This window comes from Corythoichthys intestinalis, chromosome 3 (assembly GCF_030265065.1).
Source record: "Corythoichthys intestinalis isolate RoL2023-P3 chromosome 3, ASM3026506v1, whole genome shotgun sequence".
NCBI classification, from domain to species: domain Eukaryota; kingdom Metazoa; phylum Chordata; class Actinopteri; order Syngnathiformes; family Syngnathidae; genus Corythoichthys; species Corythoichthys intestinalis.
In genome coordinates, this window is record NC_080397.1 from 34,587,054 (window position 1) to 34,608,813 (window position 21,760).

The 21,760-nt window shown below is 39.1% G+C and overlaps 1 protein-coding gene across 2 annotated transcripts in view; it reads right to left on the bottom strand.

Annotated features, from left to right (window-relative positions):
• Nucleotides 1–6,470: 6,470 nt before the first annotated feature.
• The window catches only part of LOC130913743 (poly [ADP-ribose] polymerase tankyrase-1-like), a 28,528-nt gene continuing 13,238 nt past the window's right edge, over nucleotides 6,471–21,760 (bottom strand). For both annotated transcript variants that reach the window (XM_057832572.1, XM_057832571.1), the window contains 15 exons: nucleotides 17,584–17,663; nucleotides 17,160–17,305; nucleotides 16,904–17,069; nucleotides 16,599–16,818; nucleotides 12,482–12,591; nucleotides 12,209–12,397; nucleotides 11,867–12,113; nucleotides 11,700–11,782; nucleotides 10,178–10,298; nucleotides 10,009–10,106; nucleotides 9,852–9,926; nucleotides 9,646–9,751; nucleotides 9,276–9,462; nucleotides 8,386–8,542; nucleotides 6,471–8,299 (listed from right to left, as the gene is read on the bottom strand). In XM_057832572.1, the coding sequence (XP_057688555.1) occupies nucleotides 8,213–8,299; nucleotides 8,386–8,542; nucleotides 9,276–9,462; nucleotides 9,646–9,751; nucleotides 9,852–9,926; nucleotides 10,009–10,106; nucleotides 10,178–10,298; nucleotides 11,700–11,782; nucleotides 11,867–12,113; nucleotides 12,209–12,397; nucleotides 12,482–12,591; nucleotides 16,599–16,818; nucleotides 16,904–17,069; nucleotides 17,160–17,305; nucleotides 17,584–17,663 (2,072 nt within the window). In that variant the 3' untranslated portion in view covers nucleotides 6,471–8,212. The remainder of the gene's footprint in view (nucleotides 8,300–8,385; nucleotides 8,543–9,275; nucleotides 9,463–9,645; nucleotides 9,752–9,851; nucleotides 9,927–10,008; nucleotides 10,107–10,177; nucleotides 10,299–11,699; nucleotides 11,783–11,866; nucleotides 12,114–12,208; nucleotides 12,398–12,481; nucleotides 12,592–16,598; nucleotides 16,819–16,903; nucleotides 17,070–17,159; nucleotides 17,306–17,583; nucleotides 17,664–21,760) is intronic.

The window sequence follows — 21,760 nt, forward strand, 5'->3', positions numbered from 1 at the left end:
TTGATACACTGCCGATTTTGCTGGTTTTCCCACTTGCAAAGCATGTAGAGATCTGTAATTTGTATCATAAGTTCTCTTCAACTGTGAGGGACGGAATCTAATACAAAAAAAACAGAAAATAACGGTGTATGATTTTTAAATAATAAATTTGCATTTAATTGCATGAAATAAGTATTTGATACATCACAAAAATCGAACTTATTATTTGGTACAGAAACCTTCGTTTGCTATTACAGATGCCAAACTTTTCCTGTAGTCCTTGACAAGGTTTGCACACACTGCAGCAGGGATTTTGGCCCACTCCTCCATGCAGATCTTCTCCAGAGCCTTCAGGTTTCGGGGCTGCTGCCGGGCAACATGGACTTTCAGCTCCCTCCATAGATTTTCTATCGGGTTCAGATCTGGTGACTGGCTAGGCCACTCCAGGACCTTAAGATGCTTCTTACGGAGCCACTCTTTAGTTGCCTTGGCTGTGTGCTTTGGGTCGTTGTCATGCTGGAAGACCCAGCCATGACCCATCTTCAGGGCTCTCACTGAAAGAAGGAGGTTGTCAGCCAAGATCTGGCGATACTTAGCCCCATCCATCCTCCCCTCAATACGGTGCAGTCGTCCTGTACCCTTGGCAGAGAAGCAGCCCCAAAAAATGATGTTTCCTCCGCCATGTTTCATGGTTGGAATGGTGTTCTTGGGGTTGTACTCATCCTTCTTTTTCCTCCAAACACGACGAGCCGAGTTTAGACCAAAAATTCAATTTTGGTCTCATCCGACCATATGACCTTCTCCCATTGCTCTTCTGGATCATCCAGGTGGTCAGTGGCAAACTTCAGACGTGTCTGGACATGCACTGGCTTCAGCAGCGGGACCTTGCGTGCGTTGTAGAATTTTAATCCATGACGGCGTAATGTGTTTCCGATGGTTTTCTTCGAGACTGTGGTTCCAGCTCTCTTCAGGTCATTGACCAGGTCCTGCCGTGTAGTTCTGAGCTGATCCCTCACCTTCCTCATGATCAGTGATGCCCCACGAGGTGAAATCTTGCATGGAGCCCCAGAACAAGGCAGATTGACCGTCAACTTGAACTTCTTCCATTTTCTAATAATCGCTCCAACAGTTGTTACCTTCTCACCAAGCTGCTTGCTTATTTTCCTGTAGCCCATCCCAGCCTTGTGCAGGTCTATTATTTTGTCCCTGATCTCCTTATGCAGCTCTTTGGTCTTGGCCATTGTGGAGAGGTTGGAGTTTGTTTGTTTGTTTGTTTGAGCATGTGACCAGGTGTCTTTATACAGGTAACAAGTTCAAACAGGTGCAGTAACTTCCGGTAATGAGTGGAGAACAGGAGGGGTTCTTAAAAAAGAACTAAGAGCCGAAATATTTACTAGTTGGTAATGTATCAAATACTTATTTCATGCAGTTAAATACAAATTTATTATTTAAAAATTATACAATGTGATTTTCTGGATTTTTGTATTAGATTCCTTCCCTCACAGTTGAAGAGACCTCTACATGGCTTGCAAGTGGGAAAACCAGCAAAATCGGCAGTGTATCAAATACTTGTTCTCCCCACTGTACCTAAAGAATTGTCAGAGTTATTTGAATTTAACTATAATCCCTTAAATTTAAAATTAAAAGCAGATCTGCAAAGATGGAATGTCATACCCTTCCTTAGTCTGAGTTCTAAAATAGAATCAATTAAGATGAACTTACTTCCACGACTGCTTTACCTCTTCCGATGTCTACCCGTTAAGATACCATCGAAACAATTTTTGGAATGGAAAGGGTAAATTCGAGATATATGTGGCAAGGAAAACGGGCTAGAATTAAATTTAATACAGTGCGATTAAGCAAAGACAAAGGTGGAATGGGACTTCCAAACCTGCAAGATTATTATTATGCAGCCCAGCTACAGTGCATCACAAAAGTGAGTACACCCCTCGCATTTCTGCAGATATTTAGGTATATCTTTTCATGGGACAACACTGACAAAATGACACTTTGACACAATGAAAAGTAGTCTATGTGCATCTTATATAATAATTCATTTTCCCTTCAAAATAACTCAAAATATAGCCATTAATATCTAAACCCCTGGCAACAAAAGTGAGTACACCGCATGGGAACTACGTCCATCCCTAAATGTCCAAATTGAGTACTGATTGTGATTTTCCCTCCAAAATATCATGTGACTTGTTACAGGAGTGCTGTCAGCATTGCTGCAGCGATTGAAGAGGTGGGGGGGTCAGCCTGTTAGTGCTCCGACCGTACGCCGTACTCTACATCAAATTGGTGTGCATGGCTGTCACCCCAGGAGGAAGCCTCTTCTGAAGACAGTACACAAGAAAGCCCGCAAACAGTTTGCTGAAGACATGTCAACAAAGCACATGGATTACTGGAACCATGTCCTATGATCTGATGAGATGAAGATCAATTTGTTTGGTCTCATGCCTGTGTGGCAGCGACCAGGTGAGGAGTACAAAGATAAGTGTGTCATGCCTACAGTCAAGCATGGTGGTGGGAAATACCCCCCCTCCCCACCCCACACACCTATTCAATCTCTGCAGCAATGCTGACAGCACTCCTGTAACGAGTCACATGACATTTTGGAGGGAAAATCACAAGCAGTAATCAATTTGGACATTTAGGGATGTACGTAGTTCCCATGCGGTGTACTCACTTTTGTTGCCAGGGGCTTAGATATTAATGGCTATATTTTGAGTTATTTTGAGAGGAAAATAAATTACCTCCAATATATAAGCTGCACACAGACTACTTTTCATTGTGTCAAAGTGTTATTTTGTCAATGTTGTGCCATGAAAAGATATACTTAAATATCTGCAGAAATGTGAAGGGTGTACCACTTCTGTGATACACTGCAAGACCTCTAATTTGTTTATGTCCTCAGCATACAGTGCAGGCTGGAAAGAAATTGAATGTTCAAAGCTTCAGGGAACGCCAATGTCTGCTTTGATGGCAGACAGTGTACTGTGGCATGGTGTGAACATTGCAGATGGCAACATAACCCATCATTTGTTGCAGGTCTGGCAGGAGGTCTGCAAGAAACTTAAGAGTTGAGAATTCATTGAAAAGGTTGAGATGGTGTGCTTTCGACACAGAATTCACACCAAACAAAACAGATAATAGGTTTAAAAAGTGGATTTCAAAAGGCTTGACTTCATATCAATCATTGACACAAGACTGTAAATCTCAGGATTTTGAAACGCTGATATCTAAAAATGGCCTAGAAAAAGATGACTTTTATAGATACCTGCAAGTTAGACAATTATTTTCACCATGAGGTAACCAAAAATATACCTAGACACGAAAATCTGGTTGTACAAGAAATTGTAGATCTCCTTGAGTCCAAGACATGTAATAAAATTATTTCCAAATTGTATAAAATTATTAGGTCAACCAAGATGGAGAACATTCATTATATAAAACAAAAATAGGAAGGGGAAGAAAATATGCGACTTGAGAAAAAAAAAAAAAGAAAAGCTGGGAGAACATGAGCCAACTGCAATGGACCACAACCAGCTCGAATATATGGCGTGAATTCTGCTGGAAAAACATTTTGAGGTACAGTATTTTATAACCCCAGTCCAAAAACTACACCTGGGTAAAGGAGACGCCTGCTGGAGAGACTGGTGAACAAATGGAGCGGACCACTCACATATGGCAGAAAACACAGACAAGACTGAATGAAAAAGCAGTTTCTGCTCTTGCACTCTTCTTTAAAAGAAACTGCTGTATTTTAAGCCAAAACAACTGTTGTGTTTGATAGAACAATATATCTATTTGCTGCCATAGCAGATTCATGGCGCATTAAGCCCCCAACCTATTTTTAATTTGTCCGTTTTCCCCTGGAAACCCCAGTTTACAGATGCCGCGCAACCGCTTTGTTTCAACCCAGCCATAAAACGAAGGTAATTAATAATATTTATTATTCAAAATGTCGCGAATTTTTAGCTTAGAATCATTAATTGCTAATATTTAGTTAAAAAAAAAAAACGACTTTGAAAAATTATTCACTCGCATATTTTAAACTTTTAAACAAATTACGTCACAATGAAAAAAATGGCGTCTGTAAAAGTCATGGATATCTACCTCATAACAATCGCTTAAGTGTATTTTTTTTTGTTACTGTAGCATTTTCTCTGATATGTTAGATGATAAATAATCGATCCAAAGAAAGAAAAATTGAAAAAAAAAAGTTTATAAGGGTAAATATATAAAAAAGAAAATCTTGACCACTCCTTGATGTCTGCATCGCGACCCTTGTTATATTACCCTTGTTATATTACCATGTTTCACCCATGAAATCCCCCCAAAAGGCGGCTGTGGTCATTCACAGCTGTGTCTTGACACTCGGTGATACATGCCACATGGAGTTTTTGGATCGAAAAGAGGTCGGTAATAATAGCTCGGTAAATCGTGGCGTCTTTAAGTTTGCTCTTGCGTGCTCTCACCTTCAGTTTGGGTTTTGCTGTTTAAAAAAAAATTCAAATTGCCCTCCTGTTCAAAATTTTTTTTAGCCCAGAAAATTGAGATTTTAAGCTTTCCAATGATGTATCACACATGCATATAGGACAGTTTTAAAATTTGGCCAAATTGGCCCCGCTGACCGCCCTCCCTCCCCGGGCTGGCTGGGTGGGGGCCATGGCCCTGGGTTGGCGCCCGCGCGGCTTCTCCACCCGTCTGCGTGTCTGTCGCGCGCCCGATGGAGCTTGCGTGCTGCTGGATGTGGTAGGGCATGCTCGGGTTGGGGGTACTGGTGCCGGGATTGGCGATGGGGCGGCGTAGGGTTGGTCGCCAACGGGCTCACACTCATAAGAGATTCACACGATTACTGAGTTCTAGATCACAGAACTGATTTGTGTACACTCTACCCCTTTCAATCACTTAGCTTATAGACACCCCCACCCCCGTCCCCCTCTTTCACTGGCCAGTAGGTCCCCACATGGTGTAAACCGGAAATACATCTCGCTGACGATGGCACCAGAATATTAGTAATTAGTCTAGATCAGTGGTGTCCAAACTATTCCACATAGGGCCGCAGTGGGTGCTGGATTTCATTCCTACCGAACAAGACGACATCTTTTCACCAATCTGGTGTCTCACAAGTGTAATGGGTTGATTGCAGTCAGGTGCTGCTTGTTTTAGCACAAACTTCATTGGTTAAACTGTCTGTGCTCGATTGGTAGGAACAAAAACCAGGACCCACAGCGGCCCTTGAGGACAGGTTTGGACACCCATGGTCTAGATGTTCAATGTATTTCTTGTTGTTTGTGTATGTTTCTTTTCGTTTTTCTCGTGTTTCTTTTCCTCTGTCCCCCCCATAATCCCTTCCTGTTCGCTGCTTTGTCATAATAAAAAGGTTTTTATGAATGATCACAATGGGAGTATGTCAGACTCTCAATGTGAACCATTAGAACTGTTCAGACTATCCGGGCACTTAGACTTCCATTCTCTGTGTCAAACAGCTGAACAGGACAGGTTTAAATAAATAAATAAATAAAATAAAATAAAATTTGGCCAAATTGGGGCTCTAAGAGCGGAACTTCAAGTCACTTGAGTGTTTTCCGCCATATATTTCGGAAATGCAATGTTATTAAACCCTACTGGACTGAGACTCATACACACTTGGAGAACATTTTCAGGCAACATATCCCTTTTAAATGTGAATGTCTGTATCTGGGTGATGTGAAACTGGATAATTTGAAAGTCAATGATAAAAAATTGTTGAATATTCTATTAGGTCAAAGTGGACTGAGTACGTGAAACCAATTAGAATAGACTTCAATTGACGCTCAAATGAGAAAGTACCTCCTTATTTTGTTGGGTAAGAAAACAATGCCAGATGTGCTCCCAAATGTTTTTAGTTATTGTGTTTTATTTTATTTTTTTCTGTTTCCTTTAAAAGCAAAAAGTAATCAAGAAATGGATCATCTTCATTCACTATTGTAAGTACAACGTACTGTATATTATTTGTGAGAGTCGGGGGGGAAAAACATAACAAAACACTGCTAAGACAGCAAGTGGTGCACTGAGCAATAATCTTCCTAAAATCATTTGGCATAAAATAAATGACAACGCTGAGCGAGGAAAAACTCCAAAAATGTATTATGGAGAACTTGGTTGACTTTAGGGCTGCAACAAACGATCACTTTTTTAAATAATCAATTAATCGGATGATTAATCCGATAATTGTGGAATTATCCTCACAATTCAACTTGTTGTTGTTTTAGGCATGTAAGTAACAATGAAGACAAAATGCATGGCTATTTCCTTCAAATATATTTTATTACAGCTTCCTGACTTAACTGTAGTCTACAACGGCACTGTTTTAAGTACTTAAAACTTAACAAGTTTTTAATAAATGTTCTGAGTATAAAACATAAAAAGAATTTCTCAGTACACAAACCAGAAAAAAGTCCTGTTGGTTCAAATAAAAAAGTGCTGCTAATTGACATTTTTTTCTTGTGGGCAAAGCGCTGAAATAAATTGTGTCAATGTCTAATTTTCTTAAAAACAAAACAAAAACAAACAAAAAAAACCCTACGGAACAAAATCAAATTAGGGGAGGCAGACTGTAATGAATCAGTTTTCTTATCAAAAAGTTCATAAATACATTTCAAATTAAATTTCAAAGAACACTCTCTTGTATGACAATGTAGTTTGAACGGGAGTTGAAAGCTGTTATATCAGTGGGTTTATGTGCGTGGTTTCTTTATAAAAACAAACCAGACAACTTTATCTAACAATAACTCAAGTGCTTATATGCTTCTCCAAAACACAAACGGACACTTAAAACACCAATTAGCATAATCACTAACTAGCTTAGCGCGCCGTGCTAAGTAGTAACGGCTCAACAAAGAATATAAATATACTAGTAATTGGCTTCATTTACTCACCTCTGATGGAGGCACACTGGATCTAACAACACAAAAGACAACCTAACTCACGACACGTCGTATTATTATTCAGCAACTCAACAGCAATTTCAGCAGTGAACGCTCTCTCTTTCTTGCTCTAATCACTGGCACAAGTGCATGAGCAGCCTCACATTACTCACAAACAAGGACCCAAACGGGACTGCTCATGGCTGCCGGCAAAAATCGATTATCAAATTAGTTGGCAACTAATTTATTAATCGATTTTAATCGATTAGTTGTTGCAGCCTTAGTTCACTTCATCCAGATGTGAATGTTTAAAGAACTCTGTTAAATTAATGCTTGTTTGAAAAGGAAAACACAACATATTGTTGTTAATGTGACATTTATTAAAAAAAAAAAAAAATCAAAACAAAACAAAAAGGAGGGGGTAGAGAAGGCATAAAAGGAAAAGAAAAAAAAACTTATGTTCAACACATGATACTGTTAAACAGTTATAAACAAACATTTACACAACCTGTACAAATATTTTTTTTCCTGAAAAAATTCAATTTAAATTCAAAATAACTTAAATAAGTTTCTATGTAAAAGTGCAAATTCTTATGCTTGAAAGAAGACCAACGGTGACAAGAGGGATGCTTTGATGAATTCACTGACTATCAATTAAAACATCACAAGCATGTTTCAATACTAAACTAGTCCTCATATATAATGCTTTAAGTGTACAGCATTCATACGTGTAGAATACCCTTAATATTGGGTGGGTGTTCCAGATTGCTTTCAAGCTGTGTTATTGGGTGTGCTGTCAGTTACAACAATGTTGTAATCCGATTCTAAACCTATCAACCTTCCCGCAAGTTGTGCAACATGTTTAAGAAAAACATTAAAAACCGTTGTTTTCCTTAAATTCAGAGTCAACATTACAGGATGTTGATTTTCACCGTTTTCTTTTATAATAGTGTTTGCCTTAAATCACCTGTACAGCATGAACTCAAATATGGTTATACTCTTAGTCCACATTTAAATAAGAAAAAAAAAATCTAAACCTTGCACAACAACAAGGTCGGTGGTTGTCCACAGGCTTCAAGCATGATACGAAAAGGTTGGCAAACTATTAAGAGAAGTGACCCACACACTACTGGGCCAAACATGCTCCTGTGTTAACATGCAACTGATGCACAACAAGTAAAGAGGAAAAGAAGAGTATTACACAGCGTATTTGCTCTCTAAGTAAGCATCCAATGGAGGACAAAACTGGAAATGTGTCACGTGACTGTCTCTGTTTTACTGTCAACAAGAGGTTGAAAATTGAGTTTGTGTGGGACCAACTATGACTTCTGCTCAGCTCCTGCAGCAGACTGGGCTGCACTCTCTGGTTTTAATATCTGGTAGGTGATGAGGTACTCTGGGAAGGCCTAAGCAAAACAAAAAAATAATTAGATGGGATACAACACTATGAATTTTCTGCCTTGTTTGTGACGATTTTTGCCTTAAAATGTACCTGCTCGCCTCTGTAAATCACGTACTCGGCATAAGCCAAGCCATTAACGCTAGGCCGCCCAATCACAGAGTGGTGTCCTGGGGGAGCGTGAGCCATTTTCATGGCACTGAATTGTAGAAAGGACTTTCCTAGAGTCACCCGGCAGAACAACATCTGTCTGCAAGTAAAAAAAAATACTGGGTTAGACAAATGATCTACCGCATTGGCCCGAATTTAAGACTGTGTTTTTTGCATTGAAATAAGATTGCATTGAAATAATCGTCTTATATTCGCGGTCTAGACATTATACCCATTCACGACGCTAGATGGCACCGGCTATCATTGAAGCGATGTTCTGTCATGACAGATTTCAGCTACTCTCCCCATTCACGACGCTAGTTGGCGCCAGATATCACTGAAGCGATGTTCTGTCATGAGAGATCTCATCTACTCTCAAGTTTAACCAGTTTGCGTTATTTTATTGCAATGTTTTTCCTTATTCAGATTTGTTTCAAGACTACAGTTACAGTTAGACTTCACTTTGATGGTTAAAGAAGTTATTGCAATTTTGTTGTTTTATCACAATAGATTGGTTTATTTACATTTCAAAAACCAGAAGCCATTCATTTGAGAATGTGATTGCACTTTAGTTTACATATTTAAATGTTCAGATATTAAAATTTGAATGAGGCAAAATGACATGCTTTTTCTCTCAAATATATTGTTATAATCATTTGTTTCGGATGTACTGTAATTATTTTCCGTATAAAAATTAATTTGGTGTTCAAAAGTCTTTTTTCAAACTTGAGTCTTGAAAAAAAGGGGGTCGTCTTATAATCAGGGCCGTCTTATATTCGGGCTAATACGGTATTTAAAGAGGAGCACGCCCTAAACACTGATGGTTAGTTTACCTGTGGCACAGGTAGCAGGACCGGTCTTTGTGTGTTGGACATCCTGTACCCCCACCAATGCCGTAAACATACTGGTTGCTCTTGGAGGAGTTCTCAGCGAAGTAAATGCCTGCCCCGAACATTCCTCCAATGTAAGCGTGACGCTCATCAAATCCTTTGTGTATGATGGCATTGATGAATGGAGAACCTGGGGGAAGACACATTTGAGGTGAATTTAATGGTAAGATATTTAAACATTGTGTGTGATACGCACAACTTATACAAAAATACAACTGGAAGCTGAGCACACAGATGTGACGCGAGATGCCAGTCACTGGTCCGAAAATCAAAAATTGTTGAGTTGTAATTGTACAGTAATCGATGAGCATACCATGAAACAGCATGCGCTCGTTATGATGGTTGTGGTTCTCGTCTGCAATCTCCTTCTGCCTGTGTGTGTAACGTTCCCTCAACTTCTTGTTCACCACTTTTTGGATCTGTACACCAAACATGAACATTGAAAGACAATGTGTAATTCCTACTGAAATATATCACAGTGATTTAAAACAACTAAATATGAAGTGAAAATATTTAGACCTTAATGATGTTGTATCTGCTGAACACGCCGCCTGCATTGCCACCATCTCTGTGTTCTCTGATGGTGCTCTGCATCTAGGAAAAACAAAAGACATTTTTAGAATTACAATGATGTAGTCAATCATCATCCAAATGAACATCAGTGCGCCCAACTTACTTCCTCCTCCACCGACTGATACTCCTTGTCATCTGGGGCAAGGTCTATAAGTATTGTGCCCTGGTTGGCACAGTGGAATGTCAGATATGGATTGGCACCTGAGTTAAATGCAAAGAGAGAAACAGGTTAAATTGCTCAAATGGCAACAATCTCCCAATGTCCTCCTCACCTTGCTGACCACCCAGCAGCCTCTCAACACCCTTGATAAGTTTGTGACGGTGCCCGTAGGCGTTGATTCCGATTTCCTTGAGCTCCTCGTGGCCCATGTCAACAAGGACATCCAAAGTGATCTAAAATTAAATAACAGGTTTAAGAACAGTGCTTTATCTGAACATTTTGTATGATGAGGAACTTCATCCACAAATTCAACACAGTGAATGGATTAGAGCTGTCCCGACTAGTCGACGTCATCGATGACATAAATGCTTTGACGGGCAAAACATATCGTTGACGGGTAATGACGGGTTGAAAAAAAAAATTACATGCGGGTTTAGAATGGCGGGCGCTCGCGATGCAAGCGGTGAAAGCAGCATAAAGACAAAAAAGTGGACCAGAATGGCCAGAACCTGGAATTATTTCAAGGAAAATATGCAGGGTGCCACTGTGTGTACTCTTTGCCAAGCTGAGCTCGCATACCACGATAGCACTTCGGCTATGAACGAACACTTGAACCGCCGTCACCCAGGTGTAAATTTGGAAGACAACAAGAATCAAACAAGCTAGCAGATTGTAAATCCATACAACTTTCTAATAATTTTTTAAAATTCAAGCTGCATTTATGTGCGTCCTATCAACGTGCATCATTACGTTTTTTTCCCATGTACTTCACGTTTTTAATCTACTCTGCTGCTGCTCCCGAAAGCTATAGATCTCGACATCTCTGTGCACGGCATGTAGATTTTATTTATTAGGATCATGGAAGCTTCCACTTGGGGGAAAAAAAAAAAATCCTGTATATACATAATATAATAAAAAATATATATGGATACACAGCACTGGCCTTCTTACTATAATCCATGACTGCACTAATGTTAGTTACTTTATATTATAAAGTATTATTGTGTATATACATATAGTAGTATACTATAAAATTAATACTATATATTTAATTTTTGTTACTATGACTATGTGTGCCTTTCATTCGAAATAATTGTGGTAATATTTCAGTGTGCCCTCTGCTTGATCTATTTTAAGTTTGTTAAAACAAAAGTTGAACAGTTTTTCCCCTCCCCAAAAAATGCGGAATGCAAACCAGAAAGAGCATCTGAATTCGCACAAAGTATTCTGAAAATGATAGTCCGGGACATGAGGCCTATTGCAATTTATTTTAACATTTAGAACAATATAGACATAGCACAAAAAGAATAAGAATCGTTTTGACTCCTGTTAAAAAGGTGAAGTCACAGTGTTTCCCTTTACATTTTTTTTTGCACTAGTTAATGCCAGCACCATTTGACCTCATTGTTTGTGATTTATTATTGATATTTATGTTATTTATTTATACGTTAATAAAGAATCTAGGTGTTCCAAAATGTTTTTTGTGAATTAGTAAGCTTCAACAAAAATTTCATTATTAAATTAGTTTAAGAAAAAAAAAATTAGATTAGTCGACTAATTGTAAAAATAGTCGGCTGACTAATCCGGAAGAAATTAGTCGTTTGGGACAGCCCTAGAATGGATCCACTTCCTACCTGCTCTCTTTCAAAAATGTCCCTCAAGTGCTCCAGGCCCAAACTCTTCAGGAATTGGCTGATGTTCATGTCCAGCACTGTCACTGTTTAGGAAAAAAAAAGTATTTGTCAACCAACTTTAGATAAAAACAAATGAGGCTCCAAGAAGCTGTTTGATAAAATCTTACATTCTCCTTCTTTGCGGTCATTCCCCGCGGCTCCGTCTGCCACTCCTGAGCTCCCAGCAGCAGCACCGCTGGCCAGCTCATTCAGCGGCCCGGCCAGGTTGTCTATACTGCTGGCAGCTGATAAGCAAGACGGTGTGGAGGCCGGGGAGATGACGGAGGCGCTGACCACTGTGGCCTGTGGCTTGAAGCAGCTCGGTAGAGCATCTGGGGGCATGGCGTCCATAAGGAGGGCTCTAATGTCATCGGCCTGAGGGTGCAGCGACACACGGACAATATCAGCTGATTCCTAATCATAATATTTAACTACAGGAGAGGCCGGTAAAGACTCTAAGACGGTGTTACCGTGGCCAGGTCCAGGGCTGTCTGGCCTTCTTGGTTCTTCATAGTTGGATCAGCCCCGTGAGCCAGCAGCAGGGCACATAACTGTGTGCGCCCCTTCTGGGCTGCTTCGTGCAGGGGTGTGAAAGCCCATTTGTCTGTGGCATTCACACATGTATTATATTTGATGAGCAGGGCAGCGATGTCTACATGCTGTCAGGGTGAAAAGACAAAAGAACATACTATAAGTCACAGCTTTTATTTTGATATCTGGCAATCAATTGAGTTGAGCCTCACGCCATAGGAAGCAGCATTATGTAGAGGTATAAGACCTCCCTTGTCTTGGGCGTTGACGTCTGCGCCATGTTCCAGCAGATATTCAGCAACTTCAAGGTTGTTATACCCAGCTAAAGAGAAACCAGGAATCAATGGAACATCCTTAGCATAGCAATCATTAACTCAATTTAAGGACTTCGACAAACTAATTTGCAAGGCTAATACAGCTAACGAAGACAAATGAAATGAAAAGAACTTTGGGCGTTCAAACGTTTTGTTAATAGAAATAAAAATTATAATAAAGGAATAAAAAAACGAACTTTTGTCTTCACAGAACTAACTAACATATTAAAACAAACTCTTTTAGTGCTATTGACGATGACAGACATCCAGTTATGTGGCTCTTTTAACCCTTCTGCTGTGAATTTAATGTGTTTGTCACTAGTAGATGTCCAATTCATTTGAACTGGGAGGTTGACAGCATATGAGCGAATGGCAAGCAATGAGTTAAAAGATTCTAATGCCTTTGTTTTTGAATTTACTGTACAGTAGTCCAGTACTGTAAATTGTCATATACACACAGTTATATTACCACTACATCAACACTTGCTGCTAGTCACTTATTCACTTCATTCCTAATCTGTGTACACTGTCACCCGTTTTTTTTTTTTTTTTTTTTTAAATTATATTAGTCGTATTGTACTTGTGTTTTATGTGGTGCAAGTTTCGGCAAAGCTTTAAATCTCGTTGTGCTCTGTAAAATGACAATAAAGGCTTTCTATTCTATGTATCCCCAGAAGCAATATTTATATGTCTCAAAATTAATACATTTTATAAATATGTTATCTTCGCTAGCTACTGGATACATAACGTCCAACTTCTGTATGTTTCACCAACTTGCAGAGGTAACTAATGAAAACTACATGAAACTAATATGAAAAAAAAAAATAAATAAATAAAAATAAAAAATGAAAGCACCGGGTACTCCGGTTTCCTCCAACATTCCAAAAACATGCATGGTAGGCTGATCGAACACTATAAATCAGGGGTGGAAAAACATTTTGCAAAGGGAGCCAGATTTGGTGTGGTAAAAAAGTGGGGGGCCGACCTTGGCTGACGTCCTTTACGTAGCACAATATAATTAAGCAAATTTTAGCAAGTCATTCCGTGTGTCACATTTGCTTTATTATCTTTTTAAATGAATAATTTCAACAATCCCGCAACTAGCCTTTGTGGCGTTCTCTTTCGCTTGTGAAATACTGCTGCTGTAAAATTAAACTAGCTTCAAGTTGCCTCAATTTCTCGCTATGCATCTTCCCTGTAATCTTGTCGTACATGTCAGCGTGTCTTGTTTGGTACTACCGCCTCACATTGAACTCTTTAAAAACAGCGACAGTCTCTTTGCAAATGAGGCAGACACAGTTGTTGCGTATTTTAGTGAACAGTCCAATTTCCTACTATCCTTGAAGCGTCGGCTCAGCTGTCGCAATCAACTTTTTTTTGTTGACAGTCGCCATTTTAGAAAAATGGGAGTAAAGGGTCACACGAGGTAATGTTGCTTAGTGTGCTGCTGCCTTTTAGTGGGTAAATGAGGAGCAGCATTTAGTGTGTAAGCTACTTCATATGCTGGTAGCAGTACTGATGACCAATTTATTAAGTCTGTGTGCGGGCCAGACTTGATTGATTTTATGACAGAAGCTGGGGGCCGGATGAAATTTGACCACGTGCAGCATTTGGCCCCCGGGCCGGACTTCAGACACGTCTGCTCTAAATTGTCCTTAGGTATGAATGTGGGCATGAATGGTTGTTCGTCTCCTTGTGCCGTGCAATTGGCTGGCAACCGATTCAGGGTGTACGCCACCTACTGCTCAGAGTTAGCTGGGATAGGCTTCAGCACCCTCGCAACCTCGTGAGGATGAGCAGCTCGGTAAATAAATGAATGAATGAATACTTAGAAAATCTAAGACCTGAATTAAATGTCCTGCCCTAATTTTAGGGTTTTGAAGGCTTATTGGCTGGCAACCAGTTCAGGGTGTCCCCTGCCTACTGCCCGTAGTTAGCTGGGATAGGCTCCAGCACCTCCGCGACCCTTGTGAGGAAAAGCGGCATGGAAAATGAATGAATGAATGAATGTTCATTTTGTGAGAAATGTATAAATCATTGGCCATGGAATCAAATGAAGCGGCTAACATTTTTTGATAGAGGGTTCAAGACTCAAGTCTAGATTTGCTTTTCAGTGTTTTAACACTTTACTATAGGCCACATTTAACAAGTGTTTGTCTGTGACGCAGAAGTAAAATGTGACTGATTTACTATTGATTTATTTTCAAAAACTATAAAAGTAAGTTATTTTGTCTATCAATGCAATGCTGGTGCAATTAAATTATGACTCAAATGGGACCAATTTGTAGAGCCTAAAAAAAAATCCTCTCATCCCCGTCACTCTCTTCCAATTTCTGCCATCAGGAAGGCGGTTTAGAGCACTCAAAACCAGGCATGTGCTGGTATGATATTCTGCCGGTGTGATAACCTTAAGCAAAAATATCACGGTTTCACTGTATTGCAATTACAGCTCTAAAATGCAACTGCGATATCTGGGTTTAAAAATAAAAAAAAACTTTTTCCATTTAACAGGATTTTTTCCCCAAAACATATTAGCAAATTGGAACATAAGTATAATGTGAAGTTAAATTTTAAAAAAATAACAAAATATTCTAAACAAAATTAAACTAAATGCAGTCCTTTAAGTGAGCCTAAATCCACAGCCACAGCTCAACATTATTACCATCAGAACAAAAATAACTGAATTATTTTCCATAAAAAGCATGACTCGCATCATGTTTACATTATACACACACTCTCTTTCTTAACTCAGTTGCCAGAGAGAAAAAACACTACATGTTTTACCACCGCTAGACACACTAAACACGTTTGAATGAACTCTCGTAGCTGGTGGGAAACATTCATGACAATGTTTACTAGGCCTGAACGATATTGGAAAAAACTATTGTTGCGATTTTTTGGGGGTTTGCGATATATTGCGATATTATATTGCGATATAAAAAAAATATATATGGATTTTTTGTTTTTAAAGAAATTTTCACTAGATGACTTGAATAGCTGTTTGGAAAGACTTTGGATGACTCACCATCACCACAGTGTACAGTGATCCCTTGTTTTTCGCGGTTAATGGGGACCAGAACCCGTAAGTGAAAAACCGCGAAGTAGCGCACCCCCTCCCCATTTTTTTTTTTTTTTTCCTGTGTGTGTTTTTTGTGCTCAACGTATTTATTCAGATTTAGATTTGGAAAGAGAGACATATAAACAGATTTTTTCCCCCTCACTTTTCCCCCCAAAGTGATTTAAAAAATGGGTTTTTAAACACTTCAAATGTCATAATTATGATCAGTTTTAAACATAACTGTCCAACCAAATCATTTTTGAACAAGAATAAAGTACTGTAGTAGAAAACGCTTGGCTTTATTAAATGCTTTTGTTTATCTTCCTTAGCTGTGACTCTTGGAGTGACATGTAGAAATTTCAAACTCCTCATGATCACTTCTGGCATTTATTTTATATGTCTCCAACGTCTCCACACAAACACACATTCATTCCAGCGCGGCTTCCTTGCAGAAACTGTTTAACGAGTTAAACGATGGTTGACACATTGCTCAGCTTTGAAGTCGCTTCTTTGGCAAGATCAAAGACAACGAGCATCGTTAACTTTAATAAGCAAGTGCTGCAGTGACTGTGAGGAACAAAAAGCTGGGAGAGGGAGGGTGTGAGGCTGTGCGCAGAGGCAAGGCGTATGTGGATTTAAAAAAAAAACAAAACTATCGAACGTGCTTGCGATGGGACTATCGCGCACGCGCACATCGCGATGGCGATGTTTAAACGATATATTGTTCAGGCTTAATGTTTACTAACATTTATTTTTTTATAAATGCGAGTTCATATTGTTGGTATTGCCTCCTTGGCAGCCACCTTCCGCAAACATGTTTCACGTGTTGGTCGGCCCTCCTCCAAGCCGTGGCCGTCTCCAACTTTTCCATCTTTTCTTCGTTGTAGTAGTTACAATGACAAATAAAAATACATATTCTATTCTATTCTAAACACCCAAAAAGTCAGTATTTATTACCTGCCAGGTGAAGTGGTGTCGAGTTACGGCCCTGAGTGTCTCTACAGTTGATGTTCTCTGGGGAGCAAAGTTTCTGGACACGAGCCAGGCAGCCTTTTTTGGCAGCATCCAACAGCGCAGCATCACCCCTCAGCAGGTCCTGGATGTCAGTGTCTCCATCCTTCACCATGTCGAGTGGCATATTGCCATCACGGTTCTTCTTTGAGGGATCTGCTCCATGCTGCACACCGAGAAATAAAACACGACTATGATTGGGTGTCCGTTGAAATATTACTGTATTGATCCCGAACCGAAAGGGTTCTCACTTTGAGCAGCAATTTGCAAATCTCATATTTTCCCTTTGCTGCTGCCTCGTGAAGTGGTGTGAACTTCCAAAGGTCGGCGACATTGACTGAGGCTCCATGTCTCACCAGCAGCTCAGCAACCTCATAGTGTCCATACGAACATGCATTGTGAAGAGGAACCAGGCCGCTATTGAGAGAAACAAAAGTAAAAGAGATAGTCTTAGATATTTTATTTGTGAACTGTGTTAAAATTAGTAACAGTGTGAATAAAACACACCCCTTGTCCTTAGCATGGACATCCGCTCCATGGTGAAGCAGGTATTCCACCACAGCCACTCGGTTGTAACCAGCAGCAAAATGAAGAGGAGTGGAGTGACGACCCTCCAGATCCCGACAGTTCACATTTTGAGGGGTGCACAGTTGCTGCCACACAAAGAGAGTTCAACAATAAATACTGTGAAAACTTTTTAAGGGAGAGGAGTACGCTTTGATGAATGTATGTGAACTGGGTGATAAAAAGGTTCTATTCTGAGAGTCAAATATAAGAAAAAGAAGGAGCCTTTATTTGGCTATTAAAAATAATTCATCAACTTATTTGTTGCCTTCTCCAATGATTCTAAGTAAAATGGGAACTCAAAAATCAAATACCCCAATGACACGTTTACTAAAATATCCCAAAGCAGATTAAGGCACTAACTCACTTGCACCGTGTCCAGATCTCCTGCTTTAGCTGCCTCAAGAAATCTGTAGTCCACATCAGAGTTTCGTGTAGGAACATTTTCTGGAAGACAACACAGCAGTTCATATCACCAAAGCTGAACTACATTTTTTCCGGACTCACTCAATAGACAAATACAGTGTTAACTAGGGGTGTGACAAAATATAAAAATGGTAATATATATAGTTTTAAAAAGGTGTCACTGTTTTCTTTTTTAAATTAAAAAAAAGGAACCAACAAGTTGCTACCAAACACTTTCAGTAGAATAGTGTTTCTGTTAGCCACTGCCACTGACAGCACTATATGCCCAATTCGGGGTGAACAATATTGGGGAAAAAATGGCATTGCAACTTTTTGGGGATTTGCGATTTATATTGCAATACTAAAACAAGAAGAATTTTCACCAGAAGACTTGAATAGCTCTGTTTGGGAAGATTTTGGTTAACTCACCATGACCACATTGTATTCACACCATACCGTTTAATCCAGACTAAGGGGGTTCATCTGTGAATGATGAGGATTGCTAAAGTATATTTAAAAAGGTTCCAGGAGGACAGGTCTCTGCACACTTGCTGCTTTTATGAAGCAAAACAGACAAAAATATATATATATGTCTTGCGACGGGACTGTCGCGCATGTGCACATTGCAATGTTCAAACAATATATTGTGCAGGCCTACGCCCAATCCATTTCAATGAACGTTTGTTCATTCGAAACCAGAGCATTTGCAGTAGGGTCGGGCATTGTTTGAAATTGAACGATTCCGGCTCCATGTTTCGATTCCGGTTCCAAAAGATTTTCGATTCCGATTCTTTAAAGATGTGGAGTCAAAACAAAAAAAAAAAAAAACAAAACAAAACAAAAAAAAAAAAGAAAAAGAAAAAAGGTAGGGGTAAAAAAATCTATAGTTCAAAAATGTATTAGTTTATATTAATGTCTTAGCTTTGATTTTTTTTTTTTAAATTATATGAATCTAAAATTTATTATGATTTATTATTAATACAATTAATATGAAATTTATGGATTACGTATATGAACTTCTCACAGGGTTATTTTTAATTGTATATAAATATCAGTCTTTGAACTCAAATGTGATGAAGTTTCTTTCCACAGGAGTGCACTTTCACAAAGATGTTTATTTTTCAAAATCGGTCGTGCAGCCACCTTTGCATGATATAGTTGTGTTGCAAATGTTGCACTGAGCTGACTGGTCTTTTTTTTTTTTTTGGTAAAGTTAAGCCAAACCTTTGAACGCCGCCACACCATGTCCATGGTTGTAATCAAATTGCAATGCACGAAGACGAGCTTCTTATGATTCTCAGCAGCATTTTATCCCCGCTCGGCGGTCAGGGCATCGAAACATGGAATCGAAATTTAAAAATTCCAACGGTTCCGGGAGAACCAGAGTGTTAGAACCGGGTCCCATCGATGCTCGATGCCCAACCCTAATTTGCAGCCAGTCTTTCTGATTTTTGCATTTACAGGTCACTTTCTGTTCATTGAGTTTGAGTGACTTCCTATTTATATGGGGTGGGGGTTCCCAGGTCACTTCCTGTTCTGTAACCCAAAGTCAACAGCAAATGACCTGAAATGCCCCACGATTAAATTCATAGGTTGCCATAGACGTGCAATTCGTTTAACCCTTGAGAGTCGAAGGACGCGCCGGCGCGTCCTCAGCGCACGTTGTCTTTGAAGCGCCCTCACGTTTTAAATACGTCACCCACATGCCGTTGGTTGGTCTCGTTTTAAAGTGCGGAAGTTGCGGTTTACTCTCATTATTATTTGAAGTCAATCGACCAATTAAAACGTGAGATATTGTCATTTAAGTTTTATAGTTTTATTGTCCTCTCAAAAAAACATTAAAACGCTGCATGGATCATTTGTTTGTGTCTATATTTCCATCATTTCTTGTCCTTTTTCAAAACGGAAGCGCCATGAAAAAACCACAAATCAAACGAACCCTTTCGAAGTCACAGTGGACGCACTAAATGCGTTTTTTAAATAAATACAACTGCCATGCGAGGTTCCACCGAACGAGAGGGAGTGTTCTGAAGCAGCGAGGTGGCGAGCCGACGGCCGTTTGGATCGAGCAGCGACTTTGTGTGACTTTGAGAATGAACGGAAAACTAAATTTAGCGCAAGCAATTGTGCTATTTGATCAACTTGAGGAAGAGGATGGTCCAAATTCGTCATCATCGTCTTCTTCGGAAGAGTCCTCGAGTGAAGATAGTGACGTATTTGAACACGTGGGTGACGCCATCGACGAGCAGAGGTAAGCAAACTCACTTTTTTTTTTTAGGCTGGAAAAAGTTTCTTTTGAAAGTTTCTTTTGATATTGCAAGACAAAGTTAATTTTGATGCAATATAAGTGTGTGTTTGTGTATATAATAATAAACTGTGCATATCAGATCAAAGTCGTACGTGAACTGTGTGTATCCAAGGCAGGAATTTATAATTGTGGTGATCTTCTTTCTATATGAAGATTAGGGATGTAGCACATATTCAGCTATGGTATTCTTTCTATTGTCATACATATAGATTTCCAATATTATTTATTGCTTTATATATTTTTATTTTATACTTTATTATTTTCATAAATACTGACTTTTTTTCATGTACATTTATAGTGACAATGAAAGTAAAGTGAAATGAAAATGGAAGGGTGGAAAGAGGACCAACACCCCATGGAAGTGTGGGCTGTGTGATGTCGCCCTGTTTCGAATTCCAGGACGAAACTGCTTTTCGGAGTGGCATGCCTGAAAAAAATTTAACTTGTTTATTGTAAATATTTTTGGAAATACTTCCCCCCCCCCCAATGTTATTTATTTATATATATATATATATATACATTTTTTCCCACAATCAGTCTTCTCAATTTGTGTATATAAATGTGTGTTCAAGAAGCTTGATTGTGTGTACATAGTTTTCATCAGGTGATGGGCCGCAATACCTAAACTCATAAAGAGATGGCCTCTAAACACTTTTTGTGTTAGATGGTATATATTTTTTCACTGTTCGGTCTGCTGTATATAACCTGTTTTGACTAGAGCATATATAAAGGCAAAAAACGCCTATGCTATATCTGTTGTTTATGTTGAATTGTCAAATATAAGACTATTTATTCTAAATTTTTTTGGTTGAATGTTCATCCTAACATGTTGAATAAATATTACAAAGTTTCAAAACGGTTCGTTACGCATGTTTGGTTGTCAATTGGACATCAAAATTAAAAATTTTGACAAAACGATTGTGGAATTTTTGGTCTTTTTGGGCCCAAAATGATGATTTATAATTGGTCAGTGACGGAAACAACAGTTTGGACATGAAGTTCAAGGTGTCACAAAAAAAGGGACCAAACCAGGCCATCGTAAACAATTCTTTCTTTGAAATATAAAGGCAACTTCAAAGGCATGCAAAATCAGACAAAATAGGCCCAGACCTTAAAGGGTTAAAGTAGAGCTGTCCCGACTAGTCGACATAGTCGACGTCATCGATGACGTAAATCCGTCGACGAGCACAACATCCCGTCGACGGTTAATGAAGGGTTAAAAAATATATATGCGTGGAAAGTTCACAATGTCGGATGCTCTGTATGCAAGCGGGGAAAGCGGCACAAAGCCAAAAAAAGCGCACCAGAGTGTCCAAAACATTGACTTATTTCAAAGAAACAACGGAGGGTACACTCTTCTGTCCTGTTTCTTCAATGCCAAGCATGGCTGCACGTCGGCCGTGAATAAACATCTCAAATGCCGTCACCCAGTTTGTAATTTTTTTTTTTTTCATTTTTTGTACACCAGAGGGTGCTGTCGCCTTACTGAATAATAATGTTTAATTGACAACGGGCCTATAAGTGCTATTAGTATTGTCCTTAATGCTAACTGAAAGGTTTCTTTCATGTTATGGTTTATTTTATGGTATAGAAAATTATATAAGGTTAAAAGGTCATAAATATATACAGTATATACAGTAATTGCACTCAAGGGAGAGATTGTCTATGATAAGGTAATAAATTAAGGTAAAGGCAATTCAATGATATATCAATAAGGTTTAAAAGGAAAAAGGTGAAAAGTTTTTGTTAATTTCTAATTGTGTTGTTTTATTTGTGTGCACCGCAGCTCTTACAGTGTGATTACATCGAGGATGGAATAAAAGTTGTAAAC